Source organism: Hakea prostrata, chromosome 2 (assembly GCF_041222555.1).
Source record: "Hakea prostrata isolate BN-2017 chromosome 2, UWA_Hpros_2, whole genome shotgun sequence".
In the NCBI taxonomy this organism is placed as follows: domain Eukaryota; kingdom Viridiplantae; phylum Streptophyta; class Magnoliopsida; order Proteales; family Proteaceae; genus Hakea; species Hakea prostrata.
In genome coordinates, this window is record NC_142601.1 from 56884734 (window position 1) to 56899180 (window position 14447).

Genomic DNA, 14447 nt, shown 5'->3' on the forward strand with positions numbered 1-14447 from the left:
TAAACAAAATTATGGGTTCTTAATATGGTCAATTGTTCTGTTTCATCAACTGTTGTGCTTAAAGAAATCTATAATAAAAGAATGAGTTTCATATCGATTTTCATACCGTAACAAAACCGAACGATATACCGAATCGTGCAGTTTTTTGTACCGATTTTATATTGTTTTCATACCGTATCGTTTTCCTACCGTCTGATAAATTTGGTACGGTATTGTTTCCCCTCTTCTAGTGGAAGGTTTTTTTTTTTGGAGGTTGGGTTTCGAAAGTTTGGATATGTTTTGTAATGTCAATCAAATACATATTGTTAAGTATGGTCACCATCTATGAGAGGATTTGAGGATTTGAAATGAGCTGATTGGATGTTCATTCATCAAAGTGACTTTTGATTAGGAATTTAGGATTCAACAGAAACATGATTGTTTTAAATCATTCATCACCAATTATCACTATCTATTTATTATTTATTATTTAACAAAAGAAAACGATAATTTTTAGTGAGGCTCCTATTACTTTAAGCAAAGAAGATAATAATATGCATCATTGCTACAAGCACAAATAATCTGATGAAAATTTGTAGGACACTCCAAAATAATTGGTAAAAAGCAAAGACATTTCTAAAATGTTTTAAATTGGTTGAATATTAAAAGGGTCTCTTAATTTTGCACAATGGCACGTTCCATTAGTAAATTTTGTCAAGTTGTAACTAGATAATTTCATAATTTCTAAGTTAATCGTTAATATCTTATGACTTTACAATATTATCCTTAATCCCTTGTGTTTAATTTTTTGTAACTTTACAATGTTGTCATTAGTGAGATAAAATATCTAAGTTTGGTAAAACTATACTATTTTGGAATTACAATATATAGAATACAGTGTAGTTAATATTTTTTTATTTTTAGTACACAAATATTGCTTAGGATATATTGTCTTTTCCTTTAATCAATTTATAACTCAAATGAAAAAGGGGACAAATTTGCCATTTTGACATATTTGTGGGGGGTGTGTGTTTCACTATTTCATTTTGGAGTATTTCTAAATATTTTTTTTCAAATTTATATTATTAAGTTGTTATCAGATCTATATATGATAGAAATTTTTTTTTTAATCAAATTCCAAAACATTTTTTTTTTATTATAATCAATCAGAAATAAAGAGTAGGATAAATAATAGAGTAAATTGCCCATGCACCCTAGAATGGAGGCCTTAAAGCATTAACACCCACCCCCACTTATGTTTAAAAAGCACAAAGACCCCAAAATTGGATTTTTATTGGATATATTTGTCCAATTTGTCACTAAAAACTTTTCAAACACTGATTATTATAAGGATACACCCCCTTACATTTCTAGACATTAGTTTGAATCTCTTTAGGATTATAAGCATAACCCCTTACATTGACTAACATCAAATTAGAATTATTCAACTTTCTAAATGACCTTCAAGATATAAGGAGTCAAACTAATGACCACTGAGAGATTGGGGTCGGTCTTCTCCGGCGGTGGAAGTAAATCTTATTTTCCTTTGTCATTTTATTAAGTTTTTTTTTTCTTATTTATTTTTTATGCATTTTTCCTTTTTTTTATTTGTTCAATTTCAGCGCTTGAGAGGCACTCATTCTTGTGAGGACACAAGTGAAAGTCTAATCTTTTGCGGTTGTTGCAAGATGGATCATAGTTCTACTTCCTAAAGTATATTTCTGTCACTAAGACATTGTCATCTTTCCCATTGTAAAGTAGAATTTGAATCATCTATGATCACAAGATGGTAAGGAAAGTTGTAAAAAAATGGTGATTCTAGTACACCATCGTTGCAATACCATTGGAAGTTTTCAGTGGTTAGTTACTGGAAAAAGTTAACGGTGGTCAATTAGTTGCATTAGTTGCATGACTGCCGACGATTTGGGAAGTGCAAGACATAATTTTAGTTATGCCATGTTATGATAATGTACCTTTGTGTTCCCGATTTACTATATGTAATGTTCTATTTTGCCTTAATGGTTTGAATTTTGATGCAACTCTACCATTTGTTTTTCACTATTTACTAATTTATGTATTTCATCTTCTGAAAAAGAAATAAAAAAATAAAACTAATGATCACATGCTTCAAGAGAATTTGCCTAATTAACTAATTCCATGGTTTCTACCCAGGAAAAAAAAAAAACAAATTCCATGGGCATCATTCTGCTCTCACCGACGGCCATAAAATCTCTCTCTCTCTCTGACAACAACAGAAAACTAATAAAATCGCAGAGCCAGAATGAGAATAATTCTGTTTTTCTTTCTCTACCAGAGTGACAAACTGACGACCACTACAGAATAAAATCGATGGCTGCATTTGGGCCAAAAAAATGGATTTTCTACAAGCACATGCATTATGGGAAATGGGAAGGGAACCTCCGTTTTGTGAGAAGCTACAGCAAAGCGCTTCCATACATCTCCAACCCATTTAAACCCCATTTCTCCTTTTAGCCATTTTCAGCGTTGAAGTCGTCTTCTGATTTCTTCTTTGCTCGTGACTTGCAAGAAGGGTCTGGTTTGGATCTTGATGTGCTGATGGAGAGACTAGAGAGACTGGAGACTAGAGACCTCTGTATCTTTTTCTGTATCAGAAATTGATTTCTACTAAATTGACCATTAATACCTTTTTAAGGTCAAAATTTGACCATTTAACACTGTTAAATAGCAATAAAGTATAATCAAAGTGGTGATTGTAGTCGGAAAGCTTCCCTGTCGCGTTCACCGACAAATAGTGAAGTTGCGGACAAACAGAGAATCCATCGTTCTTACTGGCATTTACCGGAGACATCAAGACAGGCTGTCAACAGCTGAATAGCTTTACTATCAGGCTCCAGCTATCGGAGATTTTGGTGGGCAGCAAAGAAAAGAAACAGATGATGTTTAGGTTGTGAAGGAGAGAGAAGATTAATTGCTTTTGCCGGGGACTTCCCTCTTGTCTCTCTGTCCATGAAACTCATAAAACCCAAAAATATTTGATACGACGGGAAGGGAAGGTCTCACTTTTTTCGTTTCTCTCTGTGTTGAGAAACCATGGAAGCAAATGCTGGAATGGTTGCTGGTTCGCACAAAAGGAACGAGCTTGTGCTGATTCGACACGAAGGAGAAGTTGGGGTGTGTTTTCTTAGCCTTTGTTGCTTTCCGAACTACGCACCCATTCCAAAATCCTTTCTTTTAGCTGAATTTTTTTTTGATTGGCATGATATGTGGTGTTTGGGTTTCTCGTAAACCCTGTTACTGAGGTTGGAAATCTAATCATGGGGTTTTCTCGTGGAATTAGATAATGGGTATCGTTTAATTCCTCAAGAGAGCATTGGTATTTGGTTTCAGCTGCGGGGATCTTATTGTATGTGCATACTTCATGGAAGTAATTGCATGTTCTTTATTTTTCTTTCGATGATCGGGGTTCTGGCAAATCTCACTGTTTTAGTGTTCACTTCTAATTCCCGGTTACATGATTCTTATTGCTTCTTCTTTGCTCGGATCTGCTGACTTTCTCCGAGTTCTTACGTGTATTATTACTGCGGATGGCTAAGTTCTCTCCTTTGTTTTGGGGGGGGGGGGGGGGGGTGTTCGACTCAGATCTAGTTACTTTTGACTGAGTCTAGTTGCATACCTGTGTCAGAGCTCCAGCCTTAGTGTTGAGCTGTGTGCAATGAGTTAACTTAATTTCGTAAGATTTTCTTGTTGGGAGTTGAGACATGAAGAACTGCAGTGTGTGTGTGTGTGTTTTTTTCACTGAGTAAATATTGTGTACACCTTGATGGTGTTAGTCTGATATCATAGTTGTATTTTGAAGGGAATTTGCTTTGACTGGTTATTTTTCCGTTGGAAATGATTTACATCTTTTATTGATTCCTCTTGTTTAACACTCGTTAGTTACTCTTTGTGGATGATGCAGCCCAAGCCCCTGAAGAATTTGAATGGGCAAGTGTGTCAGATCTGTGGAGATACTGTTGGGCATAGTCCTAGTGGTGATGTCTTTGTTGCTTGCAATGAGTGTGGTTTCCCCGTGTGTCAGCCTTGTTATGAGTATGAACGGAAAGATGGCAACCAGTCTTGCCCCCAGTGCAAGACCAGGTACAAGAGACACAAAGGTTTGCTCCATTTCTCAATGCCAATGTGCCGTTCCTCTGATTGGTTCTTAATTTTACTTCTCTTGCAACTATGAACAACAAAAGTTTCATTGCTATCATCAGTTACTCGTTAGTGAGCTTGGAACTTGAATTCTGGATGCTAAGTTATTGACTTACAAATTTCAGGGAGTCCTCGAGTGGAGGGAGACGACGAAGAGGATGATGTTGATGATCTGGAGAATGAGTTCAATTACACCCATGGAAAGCATCAGTGGCAGGGAGACGATGTTGAACTCTCGTCATCTTCAAGACATGAGTCTCAACATCCAATTCCACGGCTTACTAGTGGGATTCCGGTAGGATAGAATATAGCTTACCACAAGCGCACACATACACTCACTCAATTGGAAAAGGATTAGGGAATCAAAATGATTGGTTATATTAAGTTAGAAACAAACTTCTGGAACAGGAAAAATAGGATGATGGTTTATGTTCAATGCAAAATATGACACAGATTTAAAATATTAATGTAGTTATTTATTATTGATATGTACTCCTGATTTGATTAATATTAACATCTTTTGGAAATGAAAAATGCTGCTGAGGATTGAATAATAAGGAACACACTGCTAAATTCTACTAGTAGTGTTGGCTTGATATAAAATGCATGCATTTTTCCTGTATCTTTGTAAAATATGCTTTTCACATGTGTTTCTCAAAAAAAAATTGTGTATGACTTCAATGCCATTGTTTGCTTAACCGTACAGAAATCTTTTCAGGTCTCTGGAGAAGTGCCTAGTGCTACACCTGACAACCAATCTGTCAGAACGACATCAGGTCCTCTCTATTCTGGTGAAAAGCGTGGCAACTATGTTGATCCAATTCAACCAGGTATCTTTGTACTTATATTTGCTTATTAATTCTGTTTGCGTCTCTCAAGCATCTGATGATTCTGTTGTAAATGATAACAGTTCCAGTGAGGATTGTCGATCCTTCAAAGGATTTGAATGCTTATGGGCTTGGGAATGTTGACTGGAAGGAAAGGGTGGAAGGTTGGAAACTCAAACAGGAAAAGAGCATGATGCAAATGGCCAACAGATACACTGAAGGAAAGGGAGAAATGGAAGGCACTGGTTCAAATGGTGAAGAGCTCCAAATGTGAGCATTGGGTTGTTCAACACTAAAAATTCCTTTTGCTTGTTTATTAGTGATGTCTATTTAGAGTTTACTGAATGTCTGAGCTCTCAGTCAACATAGCATTTTGTGCATACAATTTGAAATAAACATTTGAACAATATCCTTATTCCTCCATTACAGGGCTGATGATGCTCGCCAACCAATGAGTCGTGTGGTGCCAATTTCTTCTTCTCACCTCACCCCTTATCGTGTTGTGATCATACTACGACTAATTATCCTGGGTTTCTTCTTGCAATACCGTGTGACACACCCTGTAAGTGGTGCTTATCCATTATGGCTAACATCAGTTATCTGCGAGATTTGGTTTGCCTTGTCTTGGCTTCTGGATCAGTTCCCAAAATGGTATCCTATCAACCGTGAAACTTACCTTGATAGGCTTGCTCTCAGGTTAGTCATGCTGTGTGTGCTCTTCCATTTTATTGGTGATCTTAATTATATTAAAACTTCTGTTAGATTGGAGTAAACACTAAATGCTTGATAAAAGGTTAATTCCCTCAAAACTGTTTCCTCTTTTTTTGCTTGGAGTAGAAACTGTTCTGTTTTCTCATATTTTAGAAATTTTGTTAATCTATGGGTGAATTCACAGATTTGACCGGGAAGGAGAACCATCACAGCTTGCTCCGATAGATATCTTTGTCAGTACAGTGGACCCTCTCAAAGAACCTCCTCTTATAACTGCCAATACTGTGTTATCCATACTTGCCGTGGATTACCCAGTTGACAAGGTCTCATGCTATGTATCTGATGATGGTTCTGCTATGTTGACTTTTGAAGCATTGTCTGAGACTGCAGAGTTTGCAAGGAAATGGGTGCCCTTCTGTAAGAAGCATAGTGTTGAGCCTCGTGCCCCTGAGTTCTATTTTGCCCACAAGATTGATTATTTGAAAGACAAGATACAACCATCTTTTGTGAAAGAGCGCAGGGCAATGAAGGTGAGTGAGAGTAGGTGCTTTAGTTTGAACAATGTCCTGGCTTGGGGCACAGAAGAATATAAAATATTGAGTTAAAAATTCAAATGTAAAATATGGACCTTAAATAAATGACTAATAGATATGGAGGACATAGCAAAATAACTAAAGTAAGTTCTCTGGAATGTAATATATGATGCTTCCGTCAACACCTAGGCATCATGGAAATGTGTCATCACCTTGGCACCATGACTATTGCTTTGGATATGTATATTGCATATAGCTGGATTATTCTTACCTTCATAGGCGGTATGAGGGTCCTTGGATAATTTGTCTCAATGGATCTTACCCTTGTTAAGCCACTGAATGATGATTTTGAAATTGATCATTATGTTTAATTCGACTTCTCCGAAAAATTAAAAAGGAATCTTGACCTTCAGGCTTCAGATGTGGAGTAAACTTGAACAACTCATGCAAGAATATGTCAGTTCCAGTGGCTAACTTCAAGGCTGGTGGTTAGATCTTTGACTTGTGCCATAGTCTACCTTTAGTTGTGCAGTTTATCCGAGTAGCATATCTGCTGCACTACTAAAAAAAACCCTAATCATTACATCACTAGTGCTAAATATGGTAGATGGGTGCATGGTGAATACCAAACCAGTCCACATAAAAACCACTCGAACTTGCTTCTGTTTCTGTATGTAGGTGGAACAATGATTTCCTGGATGTTGAAACCTTATATGGGGGTCATTTTGTTCACAGAGGGAGTATGACGAATTTAAGGTGCGAATCAATGCTTTAGTTTCCAAAGCTCAGAAAATGCCTGAAGAGGGTTGGACAATGGAGGATGGCACTTCTTGGCCAGGCAATAATCCCAGGGATCACCCAGGCATGATCCAGGTATTCTTTTGCTTTAGAAATATATTTTGACACCGTCATTATATTGTCTGCCTGCTTATTCTTTTGTTTTGTGGAAGAACAGGTGTTCTTAGGCCACAGTGGAGGGCTTGATACTGATGGAAATGAACTGCCTCGGCTTGTTTATGTTTCCCGTGAGAAAAGACCAGGTTTCCAACATCATAAAAAGGCTGGTGCTATGAATGCTTTGGTATGCACTCTCTAAAGATTCTAGTTTTGATGTGTCACTGTTTTTCCTAAGTACATCTTTAGGAGTTATCGGTGCTGCTGGTTGTCTATCTGAGTCATGTGTGAATTGGTAGGCATTAACTAGTCAATTCCTAATAAAATGAGTTTGATGGTTCTGTGTGATTCACGGATCATATTCATTTCTGCAAAGTCAAGGTGATCATTACCTTTCAACCTGGGTCTGGAAACCAAAATATTTTGGAGATCTGGTGTGATTCTGTTGTAAATTTTGGTTGGCCATTTGGATGGCTATATTTTCCTGACAAACTTTGGGAAAATCCTAATCAAGCATTCCTATCCATACTCAATGGACTGTTCAAAAGAAGAGGGAAAAACACTCAAAATTATAGCTTTGTCTAATTTATGCCATACGCTGCCATATATACACTTTCTCAAATATACTCTACTCTAGACATAATTTATTGCCAGAACACAGAAAAGTCTATTAAAATAATTATATATGCATTATTAGGAATGAAAAATCTGTTATTGGTATCAATAAAATTACATGGTACATGTTCCACACTGGCATGGTAGCCCTATCACCTTGCTCCATAATTTTAGTATTTGCTTAAATCCTTCAAATTGTTGATGTGCATGCAGTATGGCAGTCCCTAATGCTTTTCCACTAGTATAGGTAACATTGCTTTTTATGGTTGGAATGAGACCCATATTTGAGCTGAAATGCTATTGTGGTCGAATTTCGGTATGCCTATAGAATCAACCCTTAATTTGAGTTGAGGCTTCTAGAAAATGAATGACATCAGTTGGTGCCAAGCAGAAAATGTGATTCCACCTAGTAGCAGCACACAACTCGTTTTCCTATTTTGTGGTAATGACATGGATTATCTTGTATTTTCAGATCAGAGTTTCAGCTGTGCTGACCAATGGCGCCTACCTTTTGAATGTTGACTGTGATCATTACTTTAATAACAGCAAAGCTCTTCGGGAGGCTATGTGCTTCATGATGGATCCTGCCCTGGGGAAGAAAACTTGCTATGTTCAGTTCCCTCAGCGATTTGATGGCATTGATCTGCACGATCGATATGCTAATCGCAATATTGTCTTCTTTGATGTATGAAATTATCTCTCGTCCCATGAACAATTTTTTTTTAGTACCTACCATATTTGAATTTATTATAGTGAAGAATTCATTTTTAATGCTGTTTTGCTTGCAGATCAACTTGAAGGGGTTGGACGGCATCCAGGGTCCGGTCTATGTGGGGACAGGATGCTGTTTCAACAGACAAGCTCTATATGGCTATGATCCTGTCTTGACGGAGGAAGACTTAGAACCCAACATCATAATAAAGGGTTGCTGTGGTTCAAGGAAGAAGAGCAGGAGCAGAAATAAAAATTACAATGATAAGAAGCAGGCAATGAGTCGGAGTGAGTCGCAAATTCCTATCTTCAACATGGAAGACATTGAAGAGGGTGTTGAAGGTGTGTTATTTTTTGGTCAAATATCATCAATCCTTACTTGCTTTAAAGCGAATATTCATTGCTAAGCCCACTTGTGTTAGGCAGAGTCCAGTTTCCTTGTAAGAATGTACACATACATAAGCGCAATCTCAACTTCTAATGTATCAAAATTCTTCTGAATACGTGTCTAATCTATATAAACTTGTCTAGAATTTATAGTTTATCTGTCTACCCAATCTGATGTGTTTATCATATATTATTAATGTTCTTTAGGTTATGATGATGAGAAGTCACTTCTAATGTCTCAGAAGAGCTTAGAGAAACGATTTGGTCAGTCCGCAGTTTTTATTTCATCCACCTTCATGGAGCAAGGGGGCATTCCTCCGACAACAAATCCTGCAACCTTGCTAAAAGAAGCAATCCATGTTATTAGCTGTGGTTATGAGGACAAGTCTGAATGGGGAAAAGAGGTTTGTCAAAATCCAAGCACATTTCACTTCTTAGTTTAGTGGGTTTTGTTTGTTCCACCACTGCATAAAGCTTCTCTCTTCTTTCAGATTGGGTGGATTTATGGGTCTGTGACTGAGGATATCTTGACTGGATTCAAGATGCATGCCCGAGGATGGATATCAATTTATTGCATGCCTCCCCGCCCTGCATTCAAGGGGTCTGCACCCATCAATCTTTCAGATCGTCTGAATCAAGTTCTCCGATGGGCATTGGGTTCAATTGAAATTCTTCTGAGCAGGCATTGTCCTATTTGGTATGGTTACAGTGGAAGACTGAAGCTGTTGGAGAGACTGGCCTACATTAATACCATTGTTTACCCACTCACTTCCATTCCGTTGATCGCATATTGTGTTCTTCCAGCTGTTTGCCTTCTCACAAATAAATTCATCATCCCAGAGGTGAGTACAGTTCTTCTGAGAGCATGAACCGTTTTATGTTCGCGCATGCATATTCACTCCAGGGTGTATAGCAGCATCCTAGGGTATTTGCTCATATGGCCGCTTTGGGGGGGGTCAAAAGCCGCTTGTCATGTTGACATATTTGAATGTGTGATGCATAATTTACTTGACATCATATTCCAGCTCTGAGAATTTGGGAAAATAGATTTTGTTAAAAAGTGAATTAGATATCCCCCTAAGTGTCTTGCATATTATGTTTTGCATTTGTCTGATTACAGAAATATTTATTTGTCAGCTTTTTCTTTCATAACTAGATGTCCTTGGGTGAACTTTGAATCTCTCTCTGATCTGATCTGTCACCATTTCTGTCCTGCAGATAAGTAACCTTGCAAGCATGTGGTTCATCCTGCTTTTCATTTCCATTTTTTCTACTGGAATTCTGGAGCTCAGATGGAGTGGGGTTGGAATTGAGGATTGGTGGAGAAATGAACAGTTCTGGGTCATCGGTGGTACATCTGCCCATCTCTTCGCTGTTTTCCAAGGGCTGTTGAAGGTGCTTGCTGGGATTGATACTAATTTCACCGTCACGTCCAAGGCTAATGATGAAGACGGGGAGTTTGTGGAACTGTATGTGTTTAAATGGACTTCACTTCTGATACCGCCGACGACTCTCATCATCGTGAACTTGGTGGGCATTGTGGCCGGTGTCTCGTATGCAGTGAACAGTGGCTACCAGTCCTGGGGGCCTCTCTTTGGCAAGCTTTTCTTTGCCATATGGGTTATTCTCCATCTATATCCTTTCCTGAAAGGTTTGTTGGGTCGCCAAAACCGTACCCCAACGATCGTCATCGTCTGGGCTATCCTTCTTGCTTCCATCTTTTCCTTACTATGGGTGCGAATCGATCCTTTCGCCTCTACCGATACGAATGTTGGTTCAACTAGCCAATGTGGCATCGATTGCTAGTTCTTGGAAAATTATTTGGATTCGCCACAATGCCTATCTTCTGTGTAAATATCAAGAGAGCACATAATGTAATGTATGTATGTATGTATGTATGTATTGCAATCTAATTTTAGTTCCTGAATTAGTTAGGAGTAGGGAGCTTGTTTTGGGGAGGGGAAGGGATGTGATGGCATCCATCAGATGATTATTAATTTGTTACCTGCCTCCTCATCCCCATTTTTTAATTTATTTGGCTCCTACTAGATTAACTAAGATGCTATTGATATGATGTATTAGTATCCTCTTTATCTTTCTTTTTTTCTCTCTTTGTTATATTTTATATTTTGAGAGCATATACAGACACCATTCATTGTGTTTCCTATGGGACGAAATCTATAGGCACTTCACTTTAGATTTCAGGTTGGTCAAGCGGTTCTTCACCTCTCCAGGTTGGCGTGCACCTCCATTTTCTTATACCTCTATAATAAAGGCTGATCCCAGCAAATGCAAAATGTTTGGAATCATCTGTTCTTCACCAATACAGGTTGAAATCAGTGTCAAGAAAGAAAACCCAATGTAACCATTTCCCACTGCTTGGCTTTTCAGAAAAAAAAAATTTATGACAAAATAATAAAAAATAAATAAAATTTTGGCATAATCCAAGGTCATAAAATTAGTTATTTATTAACAGGATTATATTAGTGTATATAGATGGAAGAAAATTCTTGGACAATTGAAGAAGAAAATTATAGGACAATTGAACCAACTGGAGATGGGCTGTCACAAGCTTAATAGCTTTTGTATAGTTGTCAATTCTTTGTTTTTCTCTTGCTTTTCCTGTTTTGGAAGCTTTCCAATTCGGCTTGTAATGTAAAATTTCTAATTTCTACCCCCCAAAAAATGTAGAATTTTAATATTTGAGCTAGGTCATGGGGCAGGATGGCAAGGTAAAAGGTTTGCGAGCAACAGAGGGGTTGAAGGGGTCTTGAGAGACTTTCATTGTCTGAATTATTTTATCAAGTTTCTATTCCCCAACAAATGTATCTTGTAAAACCCATTACTTAAGATAATTTTTCTCACCATTTCATGCTTTTTTTTTGGGTGGATACATGAACTGGGCCAACGCCCAATGAAATAAAAGAAAAACTACACCATCAAATTAGCCAGATCTGCCTGAACAATCTCCATCGACTCCGAATGTAAACCCTGAAAGAATAAATATGAATAACCTACCTGGAATGCACCTTTGACACTCAACTAGCAGCGATGTTTGCGATCCAGCACACATGGCTAAACCATATGCTCTCATCAAACCCAGCGATAGCCTTGATGCTCTCAATCAACCTGGTTAGGCCACCAACAACCTGGTTAGGCCCCCTAGTTGGCCTTAACGCCAGTATCGTTTCATTCTTAAATAACAAAAGAACGACACTTTGACCAAAAAAAAAAAAACACAAAAGAACGACACTGAAAGCTACCTAACACACATCTACCATTCTAGTCCATGATGGTAGCAGTGGGGTAAGAGGCTAAAAGCCAGCTAGAATCTTTCTCATAATGAATTTGAGAAGTTTCTACCCAAAAAATAAACATGGGAATTTATTTTTGGGTCATCATCGACCTACTCTCAAGGACTGGGAACCCATAGGCCCAGGAGACGGGAGGGGAGGGGGAGTTCGGATCCTCACCCCGTCAGGGGAGCACAGACTGCTCCCCGACGGCTTCCCAACCACACAAACACGTGGGACCCACATGTGAAAAACACTTTTTGAAAAGGAAATAAAAAATTTCAAATTTTCACCTGTGGGCCCCACGTGTTTGTGTGGTTGGGAAGCCGTCGGGGAGCAGTCTGTGCTCCCCCAACGGGGTGAGGATCCGGACTCAAGGGGAGGGGACGGATGGGGGGAGAAAGAGAGAGAAAAAAAAATGTTTGAAACCTCGTTAGTCTTACTATCTTTATATAAGAGGCTGTCACCACTATGTTAGAAATATAACCATTACATCAGAAGTTGAATCATCAAATATAAACCATATTTTTAAGTTTTTTAATACCTAAAACATTAAGTAACCTTCTTTTTCATAATATGATTCATAAATGATATTCATAATTAACATACATTTTTTTGGTAAACTTAACTAACATTCTACCTGAAAAAAATATATATTAATTGTATCAATGCAATACATCAAATGATAGAAATAAATGTCATTGTTATTCAATTGTAACTGTAATTCAATTCTCACAAGTGTTGCATCAGTCTCTATTTTTGCCTTTTTCTGCTTTTTGGTAGTAGTTGCATCTAGTCTCCATCAATGAATGACAATGACTAATAACCAAATTGTATAGGGTTATTATTAAGAATCTGATTCGAAAATTTGATTAAACTTTTATTTTTTTTTTCTCATTTGCAAAACTAATTACTTAATTTAGTGGTTCTTATTTCTTATTTTTGTAATTGCAATATTATTATCAAATTTATGATTTAATTTCGTATTTAAAGAAATCAGTTATATATTCTAACCTGTCTTGCAATCGATTGAAACAACTAAACTGTTTAATAGGAACTAAACACACATCAAAAGATGGATGTATTGATCATCTAGTGATATTGGTAATATCTAAAGTCCTATTCAACAATCTTCCTTTTATATGTCTCTTTCATGAAAGTGATTATTACTTTAAAATAATTAAAAAATATAAAAAAAATGCCTATAGTGATGTTGCAACCACTATTGTGGTTGTCAAACATTTATATAATTATTTTTATGAGATTCATCATAATCAAAATAATATATTTTAAGATGGTTTAGACCCATATGGAAAATCCACAAAAATCATTAAAAAAATTGATTGTAAAATAATACAAATCATCTCCAATCATCTTAAAAATAAGTAAAATTAATAAAAACAAGCCTAAAAATTAGTAAAAAAAACAATTTCTAGGTTATGGTAGAGGTTGTCATGTGTTAATTTTTATGAAATAAACTTTGATAATATTGTTTCATGTACCCTTTTTGCAATTAAATTTTTAAATGTCTAATTTAACATTTTATCTCTTATCCAAAAAAAGTTTAGCATTTTATTAATTTGATAGAAAATTTGATTCTATGTGTGATTCTTTTGAGATTCACTTGGTCATTGGATTTCAATGAGAGTCAACATCCTAATAATCCTTAAATCACGACAATAAGAAATCTTGAAATCATATCTAGAATTCCAACAATAAGATTATTTGAGTAGACAGTATAAAAAAAAAAAAAACAGAATACATCAAAGTGGTATTTTTTTACATGAAAATAACAAATTTTGATTTATATGAGAAAATGAGGCATAAAGGTGCAAGCTTGCATGCCCTTACAACTCAAAAATGAACCCTTTGTCATTACCCAGAAAAATAGAAAATAAAAACAGAAGATGAAGGCTTTCCTTACAAGAAAAGAACTCTTCTTTAAAGAATAATGAAAAAGTCAGGAAAAGGAGAGTAATAATTCTGAGATCTGAAAGAAAAATTACTCTGAGATCTGAAAGAAAAATTACTTATCAAATTAAAATCCAACTAATATATTATTACTCCATGCATGCAAATGCTGTCTTGATAAGCTAGTAGCACCTACCACCATTTTTTTTTTTTTTTTTGTAATTTAACCAACCACCAATTGTTAGATCAATGAATAAATAAAAAAATTAGTCAATAAATTAGGTAAATAACAACTAATTTGTAAAGTAATTAGGACTCAGATGGAGAAAATGGTGTCGAAAGAAAGAAGCTGAAAAAAGTTGAAGAGAGGCCGCCGACAGTAGGTGGGACCCACATTACTGGTTCATCGG

The 14447-nt window shown here is 36.6% G+C and overlaps 1 protein-coding gene across 1 annotated transcript; it reads left to right on the plus strand.

The window, feature by feature from the left end:
* Positions 1-2253: 2253 nt before the first annotated feature.
* On the plus strand, positions 2254-10904 carry LOC149025123 (cellulose synthase A catalytic subunit 1 [UDP-forming]-like). The gene is made up of 14 exons (XM_089145339.1): positions 2254-3132; positions 3920-4115; positions 4281-4450; positions 4874-4985; positions 5066-5252; positions 5412-5678; positions 5878-6223; positions 6962-7099; positions 7182-7307; positions 8208-8420; positions 8524-8788; positions 9041-9237; positions 9325-9675; positions 10052-10904. The coding sequence occupies exons 1-14, from the start codon at positions 3052-3054 to the stop codon at positions 10637-10639; spliced, it is 3237 nt and encodes a 1078-aa protein (XP_089001465.1). The 5' UTR covers positions 2254-3051; the 3' UTR covers positions 10640-10904.
* The last annotated feature ends 3543 nt before the right edge of the window (positions 10905-14447 follow it).

Bases quoted from the DNA above. Each gene is read 5' to 3' on its own strand.
- LOC149025123 (XM_089145339.1), top strand. From the start codon at position 3,052: ATGGAAGCAAATGCTGGAATGGTTGCTGGTTCGCACAAAAGGAACGAG. The intron at 4,451-4,873 runs GTAGGATAGAAT...AAATCTTTTCAG, and splicing joins GGCTTACTAGTGGGATTCCG to GTCTCTGGAGAAGTGCCTAG. The intron at 4,986-5,065 runs GTATCTTTGTAC...AAATGATAACAG, and splicing joins TGTTGATCCAATTCAACCAG to TTCCAGTGAGGATTGTCGAT.